This window comes from Fundulus heteroclitus, chromosome 13 (genome assembly GCF_011125445.2).
Source record: "Fundulus heteroclitus isolate FHET01 chromosome 13, MU-UCD_Fhet_4.1, whole genome shotgun sequence".
In the NCBI taxonomy this organism is placed as follows: Eukaryota; Metazoa; Chordata; class Actinopteri; order Cyprinodontiformes; family Fundulidae; genus Fundulus; species Fundulus heteroclitus.
Window position 1 is genome coordinate 5,023,072 of NC_046373.1, and position 19,188 is coordinate 5,042,259.

General features: G+C 41.2%; 1 protein-coding gene across 1 annotated transcript in view; it reads left to right on the forward strand.

The window, feature by feature from the left end:
- Positions 1 to 19,188, forward strand: part of LOC118565422 (FH1/FH2 domain-containing protein 3-like) — a 48,415-nt gene that overhangs the window by 16,323 nt on the left and 12,904 nt on the right. The window contains exon 3 of the mRNA XM_036145861.1: positions 221 to 288. Coding sequence (XP_036001754.1) covers positions 221 to 288 — 68 coding nt within the window. The remainder of the gene's footprint in view (positions 1 to 220; positions 289 to 19,188) is intronic.

Sequence of the window (19,188 nt, forward strand, 5' to 3'; positions counted from 1 at the left end):
GTGTTGTGTCTCCTTGTCATTCTGCTGTCTAATCTCAAGGTTCAGATTAGTATCAGTATAGGGGTGCAAATTTGATGCAAGTCGCTGTCTGTCCACAAAATGCGAAAAAGTCTGTTGCATCCAGGAACACATATCATTACATGTACCTCGAAAATTAGTATCCACGTTTATTTTCTATCGTTGTTATGGTTAACTGCATTTTTTTCTCTCCACTGTTCAGGTCCAGAGGGAAGAAGCACAGCGTTATTTTGCGGACCCAGCTGACCGTCCGCGTACACGCCTGCATTGGTGAGTTCTGTGTGACGAGCTTTTATGTGAAACCCTGATTTGTCCTTCAGCACTCACACGTACGCCGTCTGCAACACCAGCTCCTAAAAATACATCCAACGGCACGTTCGTGGCTGTCACAGGTTGCGAGATGGCACTTTTAAAAACGAGCGAGATTCTGTTATATGCGGTGTTGATTGGGGCGTGAAATTTCTCATCGATCATTCACCATCATTTCAAAAAGTGGTGGTGAAACCTTTGAGGTAGGTGTGATCGCAGTGCACAGTTTATATCTCTTTTTAGAATAGACATATAAAGGCATAAATCAAAGATTTTCTAAAGCCTTGGCAAAATTAGCAATTAGCATTACTAGCATTATTAGCATTATCTGCACTGTTAGCTTTAGTAACTGCAAACAACAGTTACTGTGTATATTCCCTAGAGATTGTCGACCCTTAACATAAAAATATTCAAAAGGTATTTCCAACTCACAAATCTTCCAAAGTAGACTCGAAAGGTCAAAATAGATTACCTCTGCTGTACTTGCATACAACCTTGCAGGTATCCACTGACGTCGGGTAAAATTCAACAAACGAGAAAAAATGACCAGAATCAGCCAAAGTCCACTCCTCTATTGTAGCAGCCTGAATGAAAAGCCGATACACCTCAGTGTAAAACAGTTCCCTTTTCAAAGGTTTCCTGTAACATTTGTCCTTCCTTTAACTTAGTTGGCTTTAAGTAGCTAACAGGGCGACCTGTTAGCGTGTATGGTGTGTTTGCTCTTTGGGAAAGATGGGAATTTTGGGTTTCTGGATAGCTGCTCACTGCAGCGTCTTACAAACAGAAGCAAAAAGTTATACGTCTCATTTAACTTGTACCTGGTTTCAAAATAAAAAAAAATTGTTTTTAGATGGATAAAGAATTGTTTATATTCACAGAGAAAGTAATGGGAGATGCGGTGGAGGGAAAACAATGTGGGAAGCGACAGAGTTGTTAGATATGACATGTAATTTTAGAAGCCTCTATTATCTGTCATGTCGGTCATTTAGACAGAAGGACATGGTGCACTTTCACGCTCATGAATTCAAAATAAAAATATTCCAAACAGCCGGTCTAGCATGAAATTTTCCAGTAAAGACAAGTGGGATTGGCAGATACAATTAAGGCCCAAATTATCCATAGCACTTGCAGATTTAGATTTAAAGTTAAAGTTATTTCCAAGAAGCTTGTTCCTGATAGGAACTGAGAAAGGCATCTCTGAAAATGTAATAAAGCAAGCAAAGGGTGTAAATTTTGAAATAACATTTATTTTGCTCTTTCTATTTACATTTTTTGTAAAAAGTTGGATGACAAAACCTACCCTTCCCTATAATCAGTTGATAATCTTTATAAACATTACAACAATCAAACCCTTCTTATAATTGCCTTCTTGCACGTCCCCACTGGTATTTTGACAGTTCGTCTTTGGTGATGAACTCCAAGTCTTTGTGGTTGGATGCCTCTGTGCCATCGCCCTCATATTGAGCTCTCTCCACAGATCGTCCATCAGATTCAAGCCTACACTCTGGCTATGCCACGGCAAAATGTTAATATTACTTCCAGTCAACAGAAAATGAATGTTGGTAAAATTAAAAGATCACTTTAAGCCTAAATCTGCCGGGGGTATGAATAATAATGGGTTTAAATCTATATCCAATTTTGCCGTGTCTCTACAAAGTTGGAATTTCTGGTTATTGGATGTATTCAAAAAAAAAAACTACACAATGAATTTCTCTTCCTCTTTTAGCTGTTTTACTCTGAAATAGCTTTTGGTTCCTTTCTAAGGTTTCTGCTCTGCTAGCAATCTGTGTGTGGATGGTTTTGGCTGTGGGTGGAGCCAAATAATGAGCTTAGTAAAAAGATTTTTGATTAATGTTTTTAATGATATCTAGAGGAAAATCGTTTCCCCGAATCCGATTTTCTCCTGAGTTCCTACACTGCAGCCCCCTACCCCTACAGTTTGCATGTGCACAGTGGAAGTCTGAGATTTCCCAGACGGTATTCTAATGTAAGGGGAACGGTAAATCATATTTGTGAAGTTGTAATACTTTTATTTGATGCAGGCATAGTTACAACACTAAAAACTGGGATGGAATTTAAAAGCCTTAAAGTTTAGGCCAGTCCAGCAAGCCACGGTGAAGACTTTCAGTCTGCATTCACATGTCCAACCCTTTGCCAAATGTGGAAAAATCTCTGCTGAAGTTTTGGTCTTTGGATCACATTTGCATGACATCTTGTTGCACAACTATCAGCTCTGCAATAATCGATCTAGCTCCATATTAAAGATGTGCACAAAAGCCTTGAAAATAAATGCTTATCAAGAAGGCTTGATGACCCCAAAGATGCCACTCTTTGCTTCAGTTCATTAACAGTAAGCATTAGAAGTAAGTTTATGTCCATGCTAAGTTTATGGTAGCTAGTTTCACCTCCCTTACTATCCACCTGACTGTGTGTGCTGCAAAGATAAACGTGACGCCAGTTTGTCTTGTAACCAGTTTATCTCGCCTTGTTGGCCGCAGTTCCAATTGTTTTAAGAATTTCTTTAAATATTTGCTCTATCGACAGATAAGGGATGGGTGAGAAAAAGCTTTCTTATAGCCATTTCTTGCCTTATGGAGATTGACACACATCTCCCTTTCTTTGAGGTCATGTTCTCCTCCTGAACTCTCGCCCATTTTGAAGAAAAACGGGCCTCTACTTCACATTATGACATATGAGATATGAAATGTGAAGCAACTTTAAACATCTTACAGCTACATTTCTTTTGAAAGAAATGTAACAGGTATTAATTACTGTGGTAATTAAAAAGCTATTACTTAGCATGCCGTTTTTTTTCCCCCTGCTGGATAAATGTACTCAAGTTAAAAGTTGCAATTTTCTCAAGTTCTAAGACATTTTGCACATGTTGACCAAAGTTTTAAGTAATGTTGGCAGACGACGTACCTTTGCTGCCCACTTCAAGGCTGCAATCCATGCATTCTCATGTTAGCCAACAAGCTAACAACCAGCTGGCAGATTTCAGATGGCAACATGGGGAGTAAAAAGGTTGGTTCCAGCTGCTATATTTGTAAAATTAAAAAAAATAATACCACAAGACAACAACAAAAACAGTCGGGATCATGTGTCCCTTGCGTCATGCCATCATGGCTCCGGGGGCCGCATACTTTGAGAAACACTACTCTGAAGTATCACGGAGCCTGAGGCGGCAGAACGGCTGGATCCAGCATTAAATATCATGATGAAGAAGGGGATGAATAATCTGAGGTGAAGGTTTGGATTTTTTTTTGTTGCAAGGATGAAATGTTCATGATGTTCGGTTCCCTTTTTTTTTCAGGTTTCTAAATGCTGTTTAAGAATAATACTTATTTCTTTGACTTTAAACTACACCAAAATGTGTACGGCTGCCCTGTAATCACACCCGTAAGGAGGATCCTGCTGGGTTTTTGGTTTCTTTCTTCCTGGTAAATGTGTCTCTTCTGCTTCCTCCATGACTGGTAAAACATTCTGCGTGCCACTGATAGCCGTGCTAAATCTGGATCACAGAATCAGTCCAACTGATTGGCCGAGAACGTGATGAGGTGAAAGGTCCGTCTAAACTGGGGCATCGGATGTCAGGAAGAAAAAGGGTGCTCAATCTGGAAAATAATCTTTGGCATCATGGAAGGGTATTTTTTTTCCCCGCTTTATTTGACATCAAGTTAAACAGGTTGCATCAGAAATATAAAATCCTTATTTTAGAAATATTAAGTGAAAATGTCAGATTCCATTTCTGCACCTGTAAACTCTGATCTCTTGAAGTTACTCCACATTTTACTTCTGGTGTGTAAATGTCTACATCTCTGGCTATATTTATTTGTCTTTTATGTTGTAATGCAGGTTTTAATTCGAAAAAATGGCTCGTCCCTACCATATGGGATATATTTTATATTTGAGGGCCTCAGATGACCACAAATTTGATTTCAGCTTATATACTGTACAGCCTATCTACCAGTGACTGTGTAATATTGCGATAAACAAACACTCTCTACATTCAGGCAGCTTAAACGAGCCGGAGAGAGATCCATTCACTCAGCAGATCTTCTGGCCCACAACCTTCTCAGCCGTCCGCTCATTTGACTTTCTGTAATCCCTGTGGGTCTTGACCTTCAAATCCCTTCAGCACTGGTCAACCGACTTTCCTCTAAATGAAAAATCTGTCACATCGCAGGGTCCAGATTGTTTGCAGGAGGAGGATACACAGTGACTGCTAAGCGGCGTATTTGGATTAGGTGCACAAGTTGCTGATAGCGCACTGTATACAGTGCATTTGGCAAAATTATTTCCACCTCTTGAACTTTTGTGTGGATTTTTACATATCAGTGGATTTGATGTGGATTATGCAGGAGACACCAACACAGAGTTGTGCCTAATTGTGAAGTGGAAGGAAACGGACATGGTTTTCCCTCATTGTTTTACAAATAAAAAACCTGAAAAGGGTGGAAAGCATTTGGATTCCTGAGGATATCCTGAGTCAATACTTTGTAGATCCACCTTTCGCTGCAGTTGCAGCTGCAAGTCTTTGTGGGACACATCTAGAGACTGAAATGTTTGTCTTTTTCGGGGAGTAGCTCGAACTCAGTCAGATCGGATGGAGTTTGTGAACAACAAGTTTCAAGCTTCGCCAACGGTTCTCAATTGACTAACGGTCTGGACTTTGACTGAACCATTTTAACAGAAGATATGCTTTGACTAAAATAATTTATCTTTAGCTCTGTCATCTGTGGATTTGGCTGGATGTTGTTGTGCTGCCATAAGGTGAACCTTTGCTCCAGTCTCAAGTCTTTCGTAGCCTTTTCTTCTAACATGTAGCTATAATAAGGTGGTTTCACCCACCGTATTATAAGCCTGGCGTGCCGCCATGCTTATACTCGCCACCCCGCCAGGCTAAGCGTCATTTGTTTACTTGAATTGCCTCACACTTCCCCATTCTGCGTCTACCCCCCACACCCCGTCCCCTGTCCCTGCTGAGGAAAAGGCCTCCCCAGAGTATGCTGCAGTCACCACCATGTTTCACTATAGAGATTGTGCATTCAGGTATATTTGCAGTGCTAGTTTTACAGGGTGTTGCATTTTGCGTGTAAGTTAAAAAGGTTAAAAAAAAATGGTTTCATCTTACCAGAACAAGGCGTGAGCTTACAGAAAGAAGTCTTTTATGGCTTTCTCTCATGGCCGGGTGTGATCTCTGCAGCTCCTCCAGAGGTATCATGGACATCATGGCTGCTTCTCTGTGCTTTTCTTGCCCAGCCTTTCACTTTCTGTAGCTTTGTGTCTCACACATGCTTTTCCATCTTCAGACGACAGATTGAACAGAGCTTTGTGGGAAGTTTAAAGCATTGGATCCTGTAATACAACCTAACAATGCGTTGACATTTTCCCCAACTTTACCTCTGACCTGTCGCTGTGTCCTTGATCTTCATTATGCTGTTTCACAGAACAGATTAAATCAGACTAAAGTGGGCCAGCACTGGATCTGTTTAAGGGGCACCAGAGTAAAGGGAGTTGAAGACATATGCACATCACAATGTTTTAGATTTTTATTTGTGAAAGCCATTTACCATCCGCTTCCCAACTATGCGCTACATTACGTTGGTCTATCATCGCACTGAAGGTTTTCGGTTGTCACGTAAAAACTATCGAGGCACACGAATAGTAAGTAGTGCAAGGCCTTTTAAAATAGAGAACAGAATTTTCCATTAAGCACCTCAGTTTGATTGGCAAGTTAACTGTGTCAGTGCCGGTGTGAGGGAGAACCTGCGGCCTTCCTGGGCGCTCCACTCACCTCCTTTCCTAAGCGTGAGAAAGAAAAAAAAAGAAGGAAAAAAAACCCAGCATGGCTGTGGAAAACACAGCTCTCCTGAGAATTTCTTTGCACTGCTGTGGAAAGATCAAATTACATGCAGGCTTGCCTTCTTGGGATTAAAGAAGCTCCCTGATGCGTGCATGTGTGTGTGTGTGAGGGTGTGGCGGTGTGTGTGAATTATTGAGGTTTTGTGTTGTAGATTTTTTATCTTTTTTAAAAACGAAGGAAACATTGATGAGGTCAGCGAGATGGCGAGGTTCATTTTGGGGGTGAACGCCGCTTTGCATACAGGAGAGACCCTTTGTGGCGCCGTGATGATTCAGGTCTTACCGACTCCCTGTGAACTCGCTGTGCCTCAGTCCCACAGGGGAATCTGTTTGTTTTAACTTTTCATGCAGGACAGGGATCCGGTATCCTGGGCGTCAGCTTTAGCCTAACCCAGGTGAGCTCCCAGGCTCGTTATTTTTGTCAATCCCAATCTTTTATTAGACTCCTGCACACTCTCACATATTTCGTCTCCTCATTTAGTCACTCGCAGTTCTACGAAACTGCTAATGAGCACCTCTTGTTTGAGGTTCAGGTTTAGTCATCTCCTTCACAGCAGGGGTTGTTGGGCGTTAGACGGGCGCACCAGAGCTGGAGGTGTTATCTTTAGAAAGTGTTGATAACACAGAAACATGTAGAGCTCTGAATGTCACCCCTCTCAAAGTTAGACACAGGGGAAGCAAGGGGCATTAAGCTGGGCACTAAGGGATCTGCTGGGGTGAAAGAGAGGTGGGAAGAAATAGGTGAAATATTCCTTTTGTTCTCGAGATCAAACTGCATAGTAAACACCAGAGGTTCATGTTTGGAAAATAGACAAGTTTATATAAGTTACATGTAACACCCAGAGGCGTCACTGTTCATTAAATTCAATCTGGTCCCAAACAACATGCAATGTTGCATAGTTAATTAGAGTTTTGTTGAATTGTACAATATATTCTGGGATTTATTCGTGAAGGGAGGAAAAAAGTGGAACCTATGAAACAAAGATTCAATAAACAATAACTTGGCTAAGATCACTTTATCCTTTGCCAGTTCCTAGCTGTAAATTAACCATTTTGTTTCCGTATTCGTCAAACCATTGCATATCTTTTTTTTTTCCTTTGTAGTTAAAGGTATACTATGATTTTCCAGCGAGGCTCCCCCCAGAGGGCGAAAGTAAAAGTGCACTGTCGTAAAGATGCTCAGCTGTTCTGGTTTCTCCATCAAGCCAGGCGCGGTTTTTTTGAGCTTAGCAGACAGGCGAACGCAACGAAAAGTGGAAAAAACGTCAGTACAAACAATGACTAACACAGTGAAGGTATGAACATCAAGCTTACTGCAGCGCTATCTTGGCGAGGCGGCCGCCTCGCCAAACTCACGCTACCGCCTCGCCAACATAAAAAATAAAATAAAATAAATAATAATAATAATAAAAAAAAAATAATAATAATAATAAACTCAATATACTTGCGTGTTTATTTGACGTGAACATGCGGTTCTTTGTTGCTTTCGCGCGTGCATATAGTGAATAGCAGGGCAAAAACACATGGAGTTCTCGCTGTAAAGCAAGACTTCTGTGAGTGCGAGCCGTGAGCTCTTGCAATTGCAAGTACGGTATTTCCCCCACAGACCACCAGGGCGGCCGAGAAAACCTTTGTTCGACCTGAAATGAATCATCCAAAACGGTATGGAACACATTAATTAACTGAAAAATGTTGCATAGTATGCCTTTAAGTATTTTGACAAATGTTGAGGATGAATAGTCACAAAAATGCTCAAATACAAATTTTATTTAATTAGGCCTGAGCCATGAAGGCAGTGCAAAGGGCTTTGAAATTAGTTTATTATATGTATCATTGCTTTTAGTAGTAGTAGCAGTAGTAGCAGTAGTAGTACCTAGCGTTATTATAGTGAACTGCCCCACACAGAGATAAGAACCATAGAAATGGAAATGGGGTTTCACATGAAGTCTTCGGAAAAGAACATAAAAATACAAGGGTTGGAAATGATAAAAACTGCATTCTGTGTTTAAAATAAGTAAATCAACAATAAATCTAATGAAATGCATTGTTGGTCTATAAAAAAAAGTGCTAATAGATTCTTCCAGGATGGTCACATGGTCTCAGCTGTTTCACTGATGCTTCGGTAAATTTGTACTTACTGTTGCTAAAACAGCGCAGATTAGACAAGTTATTTCATACTTTCATATGTATTTTTATTTGTGCAGGTACTAAAAGCTTTGAGGTTTCTAAAGGCTTTGCTTTCCATGCAGCCTCATTTCCCAGGCCTTCCTAAAGTGAAGGGATTCTCTGTAATTCATGTGATAAAACCAGAAGAGGTGATGCTCTCTGACAGGTAAAGCTCCCCGTAATGAGAGGTGCAGCAGGTGAAACAAAAGAGTCAGACTGCAAAACAAAGGGCTTTGCATGTGTTTTGGAGCCTGTTCAATCCCTTGGCACCGAGTTGTGGAATTCAGCCCTCTTTGCAAAATTTGGCTTCCCACTCTTGGATTTCTGCTCCCCAATTATCCCATCCCTAATCACCCCCCACAGGACTGAGAGAGGAACAGTGGGGCGGCGGAGGGTTGCGCTGGAGTTCGATTTCCTCTCGCTGCACTGTTACATAACAAACCAGGAGCTCGTTGAAAACTTGATGCCGAGTGTTGTTTCGAAAAGGCCTTTATTGGTCCAACTCACGTTTTCAGCTCATAACAGAGATTCATTCTTGTGTTCCTTTCATCCAGACATTAAAATGCTCTCCTCCTCCTTTGATTGAACACACAGGTAAAAAAAAAAAAAAAGCATATGCAGCAACAAAGATCCTACTGTATTTGAAAACTAAATGGATATATTTTGAGGATTTGATGGTATCAGTGAGTTATACAGGTGAAAATCTTTGTAAATAGGGGCTTACCGACAGGGTGGTCTTAAGTGCTGTTGGGGTAGATGCCGCTTGTACCTTTACGGCGGGAGCGACGGCAGTACATTGCTCGGATGCAGCTGAATGAGTTGAATACAGCTGTTTCTGACATTTGTTGACTGTGTTGTCCTCCTGAAGGGGGAGATAAGGCCGGGTAATGGCGTTATGTGAGGGGGAGATAAATGCTTAGTCATGGTTAAGCTAAGAGGGAGGCGCAGGGCACCTATGGCTGCGTAGTCAAAGTTTAGGCATGTAAAATGTTCATGCTGGCCTGCTTCCTTGTATTAACTGAACGAACCTTAAGGCGGAAATGATCTAACCACTCTTTAATCTGGCTTTGTTTTTCACTTAACCGCAAACAGTTCCCCACAACATGTTCTCGTTTTGCTGCCTTTTTGTATGATGTAGACGGACTGCAAAATACGGCAGAATTGGCTGTCTGCCTTTATTTAAATTTTGTTAAAAAATGTAATTTTTAAAATAATTCAAACACTTCCTGATAATTAGTGGAAATATCTTCATTGGCATTGCAGCAATCAATCCCTTCCTGTAATCCCTGACCAGCTTTTTTCATGTTTCCCGTGTTCTTTTGACAAATTTAGCTCCGTAACCCTGATCCTCTATCGGATTCCACTTAGGACTGTGGTTTGGTCGGTTTGGTTAATATTACCTTCAGTCAGAAAAAAAAACATGCTGTAATTAAAGATTACTTCAAATCTAAATCTGTCAGGATAATAAAACGTATTGGGATTACATATCCTAAGTGTTTAGCTAGCAGGTGGTTAGGCTTCTTTACTTGTTTTTTTCAAGATGTTTGACCTCTCATCCAAAAGGCTTCTTCGGTTCTGAACACGGGTTGAAAATACCAGGCTTTAAAGGTGCCATGACATCACTGCATAAACCATTTCATGTAGTCCATATTGCTGCATAGGTAAATTCTCCAAAGAATTTTATTTAAAAAAAATAACTTGTTTTTTCAAGTCAAATGTCCCTCCCCAGTAAAATGGTCGGTAATGATATGCAGCTCTACCTAGTTAACTTTACTCTAATTGGCTACAATCATATTTGGAAATCCGGTCAGATCATATTATACCCTCCAAACCTCAGAAAGGCTCAGTTCTTCCCTGAGCCTTTGGTATTTCTCCATTTTTTCGTGCTCTTTTTTTCATGATGTTTCCATCACTCCGGTTGGCCACATCAATCACAACGTCTGTCCTCTGCTGCTTATCAATGATCTGTATCGGGAAGTCCCAAAGGATCTTAGCTCTGTTGTTCTCCACCACCTTGGGAGGTGACTCCCATTTTGACCTTGGGGCTCCAGTTGGTGATCTGCACAGATGTTTCTGTACACTATATATATATACAGTGTTGTCATGACCTGCTATGGCGACTCCTGACTAATATACCTCCAATTGGCAAAATTATCAAACAGCATGGATTATGTCAATACCTGGGATTATTTTCCATTGTTATGATGATGACACTCAGCTATGGAATGCTACATTAATCTGTGCTCCATACACCGGGCAGGATGTGGTAACCCTTCAGTATCTCCTTAAACGGGCTGTGGCTCAATACGAATACCCTTTTAGAGAAAGCACTCTTTAGCCAAAGCAGAAGTACGTCAGCGGTCACAAATGATGAGTGCTGTCCGAATAGTGCAGTCAGTTAGGAAGGAGGTAGGAGAAGTAGCCTGTATGCTCCCTCCCGCGGCTAGTTTTGCCTAGCAACCCTGTACGTCCCTTACCGGCACTAAGAACCCTTTAAGTATCCCACAATCCTTTGCGTGACATGACATATCAGCACAGCCCCCGAAGAAGAGATCGCTCACTTTGTAGTTAATTTTCAAAAGGCTGCAGGCCTGGATTTGACTAGAATCATGCATGTGCGCTTCCGTCACGTGATGACGTCGGAGTTAAAGGCTGTCTGAATTCGGCACAGCAGTCGGAAGCTCCTTTGCTCCAGGTGATAGAGTTCTCACTGTTGATCTCATGAAAGGTCAAGGAACAGGAACTAGGAGCTATAATTAAGGGTTTTTAGATGGAGCGTTAAACCATTAGGTTTTTAAAACCTAACAATGCTTATTTTGTTGTGCTGGTGATTTTTGTGATTGGTTTTCAAGCATCTCTTTCCTTTTTATCTAAGAGGTCATGATACATCATGTGCAAATATGACTTATGTTCTGTGTTTACTGTCTGTGTTATTCCCCTGATTCGTCAGAATATTTGCAGTAAACAAAAATGAGAAAAATAAAACAGATCTTATTTTTTTATTTTTTTTACTTTTTCACACTCATGAAAAGGAATGTGGAAAATTCTTAAATAGTTTTGCTTCTTACCACACCACCAGCTAGGGGTCCAAGAAGCACCCACATACCACACTTTAGTTGCTGCTGTGGGATCAAGAGTGGGAGTGCTAACTGTGTTAGCTTTAGAGAGGCCCACAAAAATCCATTTATCTTGCGGCTTCACTTTTTTATAGTTATTTTGTGTCATGCTGTTTGGTGGATGGAAGACGGGGAGGCTGTCAGGAGGAGGCTGGGAAACATATAAAGTTCTTTGGTACTGAAAACTTGCAGACACAGGAAGGAGGCACACAGCTGGTGAGGAACACAGGTAGATATGGTCATATTCAATACCACTTGTCTACCATAATGACACCCCGCAAGTCTGTGTACTGGCTTGCCCTCTTCACTCTCTTTACTCGTGCCTGCTTTGCCACCCGCCTGACAAACATGGCTTTGAAGACACCACCGTGGTGGGTCTCATATCCAACAATGATTAAACCGACTACAGAAAAGAGTTCCGCAATCTGACACCGTTGAGCTCCAGGAATAACCTCATTCTGTACACCAGCAAGACCAAGGTCATTGTGGACTAGAGGAGGTCCAGGAAGACTGAACATGCTCCTCTCAGCATATGTGGGGAGGCGATGGAGCACATGGACAGCATAAAGTGTTATCTGGGCATCCTCATTTCCTCTAACCTCTTCTGGACTGAGAACACTTCACTCTTGGTGAAGAAGGCCCAACAACGCACTGGGCTCTCTCCTCTGCTGCTTACAAACTTCTACAGGGTCACAACCAAAAACATGCTGTGTCTCAACGTGACAGCGCGGTTTAGGAGCTGCACGGCGCAGAGTAAGAATAACTGAGCCTGGGTGATGAGGACAGCACAGGGGATTGTTGGATGCCGACAAAGTCTACCACATCCGGACTCATTGGAGTTCAGAAGATGACCAAAACGTTTTTCCACAGATCCCACCCACCTGGGCAATGTACTGTTTGTAACCGCTTCCATCAGGAAAACGGTACAAGAACGTTACATCCAGCACAGCGTCAGGAACAGTTCCTTCCCTCAGAGCCGTAAAAGCAATCACCCCTCTGTATTCAAACACTCACATCCCACCGTCCTGCGGAGCTCCCGCACCTGCACTCTCCCTCTTCCAGCCCAAACTCTCACCTTCTCACACACACACACACACACACACACACACACACACACACACACACACACACACACACACACACACACACCCTGACCCTAAACCTAACCTTTACCAATATATGCCTAACCCTAACCTAAATCTAATTCTTCTAAGGGTGTTTTACTTTTTTTTCTTTTTTTTTTTTACACGTGTTTAACTAACATTTTGTATTGTATGTATTGCCTTGTAAGCTCGGAATTTCAGCTAAATTACGTTATGGTCTCATAGTGACAATAAAGACTCTTAATGTTTCGTTCCTGATTCCATAAATGAAGCTCCATTCAAAAATGACATTTGGCAAGCTGTGAGCAGCACGATAGCCCACCCAATCAAACACTTTCTATTAGCATGTTTAGTTGACAACTAACACAAAACATCAGTTGTGTTTATCTTCTATTTGTACGTGTTGTTTTAAGAGAGAGTATCTAGACTAGATAGATTTTTGATAAGTACCGTATTTTCCGGACTATAAGTCGCTCCGGAGTACAAGTCGCACCACACATAAATTGCATAATAAAGAAGGAAAAAACATATATAAGTCGCACTGGAGTATAAGTCGCATTTTTGGGGAAAATTTATTTGATAATATACAACATCAAGAACAGACATGTCATCTTGAAAGGCAATTTTAAATAAAGACGAAGGAACAACAGGCTGAATAATTGTACGGTTAGCTTACGCTACATGACACAACTGAGAACGTGCCTGGTATGTTAACATAACATATTAAAAGCTATTCAGATAACTAGCATAAATAACATGCGAAGAAGTTAACCAAAGCGCCCGTGTCACTCCAAATAACTAAAATCCAGTGAAATCTTCATCCTCGTTGTCACTTTCAAATAACTCTGGAGGTAGAAGCTGCGGCACTTCCGCTTCTACGTCGCTTACGTCTGATTCAACACAGGCACAGAGCACCCTCTTGCGGTTTGGTGTGAAAATAACAGGTGTAATGATATACTGGTAAAAATGTGTAATAATTTCACACATAAGTCGCTTCAGAGTATAAATCGCACACCCGCCCAAACTATGAAAAAAACTGTGACTTATAGTCCGGAAAATACGGTAATCCTGTTACATTGGGTCTAAGCATGACCTGGCACAGAGATAAATAATATTACTCACTCCACAAAAGGGGAAAGTCAAGAGAACATTGAATTCTAGGCAGATTTGGGTTGGTCTTTATAAATAATGGTGTGGCAATAAGAACACAGTGACTCTAAACCCTAAAATTGCCCATATTTGTAATCAGGGTTACTGTATGAATATTAATAGTGTTAATAGTAGTTGATGTATAATGAAGAATAGTTAAAAAATGATTGGAACAGTGAAAAACAAGACTGGATGAAGACCAAAGTTTATACTGAAGCCACAGACAGTAAACAGGATATTAAGGGCAATAGAAAAAAATGTCCAAAGCTCCCTGTTAAAGGATGATTTCATTTTAAAGATCCGTCCACATCTCCACCGGGGTAGCCAATGAATGTGGAGGGAGCTGTTACAGAGTGCATAAATGCCTACAACTTTCTGCTAAAATAAGACATCAAGTTGCAATGTACCCAGCATATGTTCCCGAAATGTATTTCTTTCATTTGAGGTGACATTTTTACCACTATCTTGTAATGTGTCCAGGCAGCGTCAGAGCGAAAATTATCCCACAGCCCCACACTTTCCAGGAGTATATCTTTTCTGGGTTTATTGATCCTCCGCTGCGGTGCGGTGGGCGCTCTTTGGGGATGTGGCAGGGTTTTCCCCAGGCTCCGGTTCTGCTGACAAACACGAGAGGCTCAACTGCTGCGCTGTGGCACAACACGCCGCTGTTTGTGGTTTGCTCCCCCAAGCCTGTGTGTGATTACTGGAAGAAAGTATGAAATATACCGTTAACCACGAGTGTTTCGTCTGGGCTTGTTTCGTATGTGCACCGGAGTGTACTGGCACAAACCTCTGACCGGTCTGGTTTAATAATCATTTTTGAAACGATTACATAATGCAATAAAACATTACAGTCACCACACGCTCAATATGCAGAATGCAGAGTTGGCTTCTTATCCTCAGAGCTGGGTTGTACAGACGATGGGTTTAGAGCATGTGTGGAAAGAAACGGGGAGAGAAAACAGTTTCCAGGGGAATGGTGAATCACTTAGGGTAGAGGGACACAAGGGAACGGCAAAGCAAGGAGGAAATGCACCTGCCAGACTGAGCAGCAGAAGTAGGCCAACTGAAAGCTTTGTCATCCAGCACCTTAACATTTTGTGCCATTATAACCACAAACTGCTATCTGTTTAATTGGGATTTATGGCCGTAGACCGACGCATAGTGACGTAAAAATGTCAAGTGGAAATAAATTCATACGAGGTTTTCACAACTCTCAACGAATAATAGTATTAAAATTGTCCATTTCTATTCAATTCGATTCAATTCAATTTTATTTATATAGCGCCAATTCATGAAACATGTCATCTCGAGGCACTTTACAAAGTCAAATTCAATCATATTATACAGATTGGTCAAAAAATTTCCTAAATAAGGGAACCAGTTGATTGCATCAAAGTCCCGACAAGCAGCGCCTCCTTACCCTGTAGAACCATCTTTGCTGCATCTTCACAGCAGCAAGTCTGTTTAGGTAGGGATATTTTTGAGCATTCATCTTTGTACAATGGCTCAGTGTCTCAGTCTGATTAGATGACGGGCCTCTCTGCGCGTCGGTTTTCACAGATTCTCAGTTGTACATAATTGTGGACTTTTGCCGGACAATTTTCACACTTGAATATACTTTAACCAACAACAGGGCTGTACAATATTACTAGAACATGTAACTGCAATGTCATTGCTGCACACCAAGATGACAATATTGATTACAATATATTTTATACAGGCACTGCATACAAATTATTATAGCACCATATTGATTGATTGATTGATTGATTGATTGATTGATTGATTGATTGATTGATTTAAGTGAAAATACATTTAAAAGGTCTAGTATATTTTTTGTAATGCAGAATTTGGTATCAATCAAACTTTGTTTTACTTTATTTATTTCACCTTTATTAAACCAGGAAAGAGTCTAATTGAGATTAAAATCTCTTTTTTAAGAGCCTCCTGGCCAAGACAGGCAGCAGGGGGCTACAGGGGTTACAAGTTGTGATTTATAGATTGCACATATAGATATAGCCACGGTGACTGTAATCTGATATACCGTGCGGCTCTAGTGTGAACCAATCCACTGTAGCCCTTGCTGCATATTTTGGGGTTGTTCTGCTGCTGGAAGGTGAACCTCCACTACATTCTCACCCTGGGCTGTCGCAGCTTTTAACAGGTTTCCTTCCAGTACTGCCCTGTATTTTCCAACATCCATCAACTCTGACCAGCTCCCCCGTTGCTGCTGAAGAAAAGCATCCACGCAGCACGATGCTGCCACCCCCACCTGTCACCATAGGATTGCTGTATTCAGTGTGTGGTGCAATGTTAGATTTCCTACTCATGTAGCATTTTGCATACAGGCCAAAACGTCCCACTCTGGTCTGTTCTGACCTGACCACCTTGTGGCACATGTTCGCTATGTTTAAACTTTAAACGAGATTTCTTTCGGCTTTCTTTCAAAAATGGCTTCCCTCTCGCCTCTCTTGCATAAAGGTCAGACTTATGGAGTGTGCAGCAATATTAATACTGTTCTTGCCCAGCTGGCTGCTCAGGTGCTTTTCAGTTGAACTATATGCTTCATTTTCACAGAGTAGGCCATGCTCCACGATATGCCTTGGGTAGCATTTTATAACCTAACCTTTTAAACGTCTCCCCTAACTTTTCCTGCTGTGCTCCTTGATCTTTCTGCACACGGTTTATTCAGCAGTGTTCTCTAACAAACCTCTTAGGCCTTCAAAGAACAGCTGGATTTATAGTGAGAATAAATTACACACAGGTAGACACTAATTATTAAGTAGGGGGACTACTGAAGGCTGTTTGCTTGTTTGCGATGGATTTTATCTCAGGACATTGTGGAGTGAGTTTAGGTGCAGTGCCTTGTACTCTAGAGACTTTTGTGTACAAAATAATTTGAAATCTATGTGTCACTTCTTGCCTCCAGTTCGCAATTATGTATTAATTTGTGTTGGTTTGTCATCTAAAATCTGATGATGACACATTGATGTTTGTGATATAGCTTAAAAAAAAGAATAAAAGGTTTAAAGGAGCGTAAACAGTTTTGCAAGGACCCGTAGCTGGAATCTGCTTTTTTAACAGGTGAGAGGAAGAGGATAAACTGTGCTGTTGAAGAGTCTCAGTCATCCAGGTCATGGTAATTCCAAAAAAAGTAAAAAAAACAAAGCAACTGGACTTGTTTTCCATCTGCGTTAAGAGAGAGAAACCAACCTTAAACAGAGGAGGCCTTAGGTTCCAACTCTCAAAAACCTATAATGCAGCTATAGGATTAATTCTGGCCAATCATCACCTTAACTCTCACCCTCATATGGGTGATCAAAACATCGCTCCTTTAAGCCAGGCCAATAACAACCCTAACGACTCCTCGTTACAGAGGAGTGGACCAGTTTTGGTTCAATCTGCTGTCTTAATGTCTTTAACGACTGCCCATTACTAAGGGGTGGACCTATTTCTGTTGAATTTGCATGTTATCTAAGCCATTACAAGGCCTTTGTTTGGACAGTAGTATAAAGCTTGGTACTCCACATTACTCCAGACTTTTTGAATTGAGAAAGCTTCCTGGAGAGGAAGCAAAACGTCTTCAACTACGGAAAACAAGTCCAGTTGCTTTGTTTTTTACTTTTTTTGGAAAGAGGATGAACTGCAATGCTGCAGTGGTGCTTAATGCATTTAAGCAGCAGCTTATGTCATATATCAGTGTGTCGTCTGTGTTGGGGGAGGGACAACGTACACGGCGGCAGGACGGTGTACAAACCGAGGATGCAGAATGTCAGACAGGGATTTTAATCAGTTAATCCACTCAGCAAGGAGCCGGTATCCTCCACTAGCCTCTTTGTTTACTTCCCCCCAACTTTCCTCTGGTTTCACCTTCCGTCTCTGCCGTGTTTGCCTTTTCCGACTCATCTGCCTTCATCCCAGTGAACTACAGAGAACATTTCAAAGCTGATCAATAAATGTACTGATGGTAACTGCACACTATCGTCCTGCTTTGTGTAAAGATTAGCGCCCGGGTGTTTGGAGGTACATATTCACAAACGAGAACACGCTGCAGTACAAAGCTGATCGTACCCAAGCACTTTGCTTGACGGCCCGTTTTCGTTTTCCAGTCCGACGGGCAGCGTCTTTGCACATGCTCATTGAATCCAATTAGTAAACAATGAGCGCAGCGCCGAGCGTGAGAAGTAGGAAAACAGACAGAATGTGTAAGTAAGACCCGGTGACAAAGAGTGGGGAGGAGGAGCAGGGGAAGACAGTGGTGACTTGTTTCACATGTGCACCATTTTTATGTGAGACGGAGCCCCGAAATATTTCCCACAACTTGCTTTTATGTCGAAAGGGACTTCATGAAGAAAAAATAAATAAAACATTGTCTAAGACTGCCTCTAATTCGGATGAAGTCAAGTTAAAAAACAGTGATGGGCATGAGGTCATTGCATGCAAAACAATGAGTGACTCCTAACGGAGCCACTCACATGTGAACTAAAATGTAAACTAACATTACATAGTCATTTTACTATATATTTGTATGTATTTTCTTAATCTAAATGCAGAAATTTAATTTTGCTGAGTGAAAAGAAGACCTGCAACATTATTAATACTCCCTACACTGCAGTGCCTTTTATGGGGCTGTAATGCACTAGTATAAAGGAAGGGAAATGTGGTTTTCAAAATATTTTATGAAGAAAACAAATCAGAACAATGGGAAATGCATTTGCATTCAGATCGCCTGATTCACTGCTTCCTAATGGCCAGATTTTGCAGTTATTACAAATGCAAGTATTTTTCTGCCTCTAACAGCTTTTCTTCCCATTTAATCTGTGCAGAAACACCAGAAATAAACATTTTCCCCACAGAAGGATGCGGCCACCACCATGTTTCACATTGGTGCTGCTGGTGTGTTTGAGAAGTTTGGTATAATTTGCCATGTAAGCCACAAGGTTCTGCTATGTTCTCATTGGTTCAGAGCAACTTCATCCACATATTTACTTCTCTTCCATTGGAGTGACATAAGTGGAATTCACAACTAATACTGTTAACCCATTCTGTTACCTGAGCTTTGGACTCTTCTGTATGAGGTTGGTTCTGGGGGATTTGATTTTGGTTTATCTGAGTAAAGAGGGATAAATACAAATGCTGTATTTCTCATATTTATTTATATAAAAAAAAACATGCAATCCTTTCCTCTGACTTCATGATTGTGCGCTAATATATTATGTTGACACATCACATAAAATCCCAATAAAAACTGAAATTTGTTGTTGCGATGTAGCAGAATGTGAGGGTTTGGGGTAGGACTAAGGCACAGACAGGATCTCAGCATGGTGAGTTGAAATAATGTAATCAAAAGAAAACAAACAGCATTGCACGAGGAGATCAGGACAAGAAACATGGACGGCGCTACAGACATGGAAATGGATAGACAAGCAGAAGAGTCCAGCAGTGAGCAATGACAAACC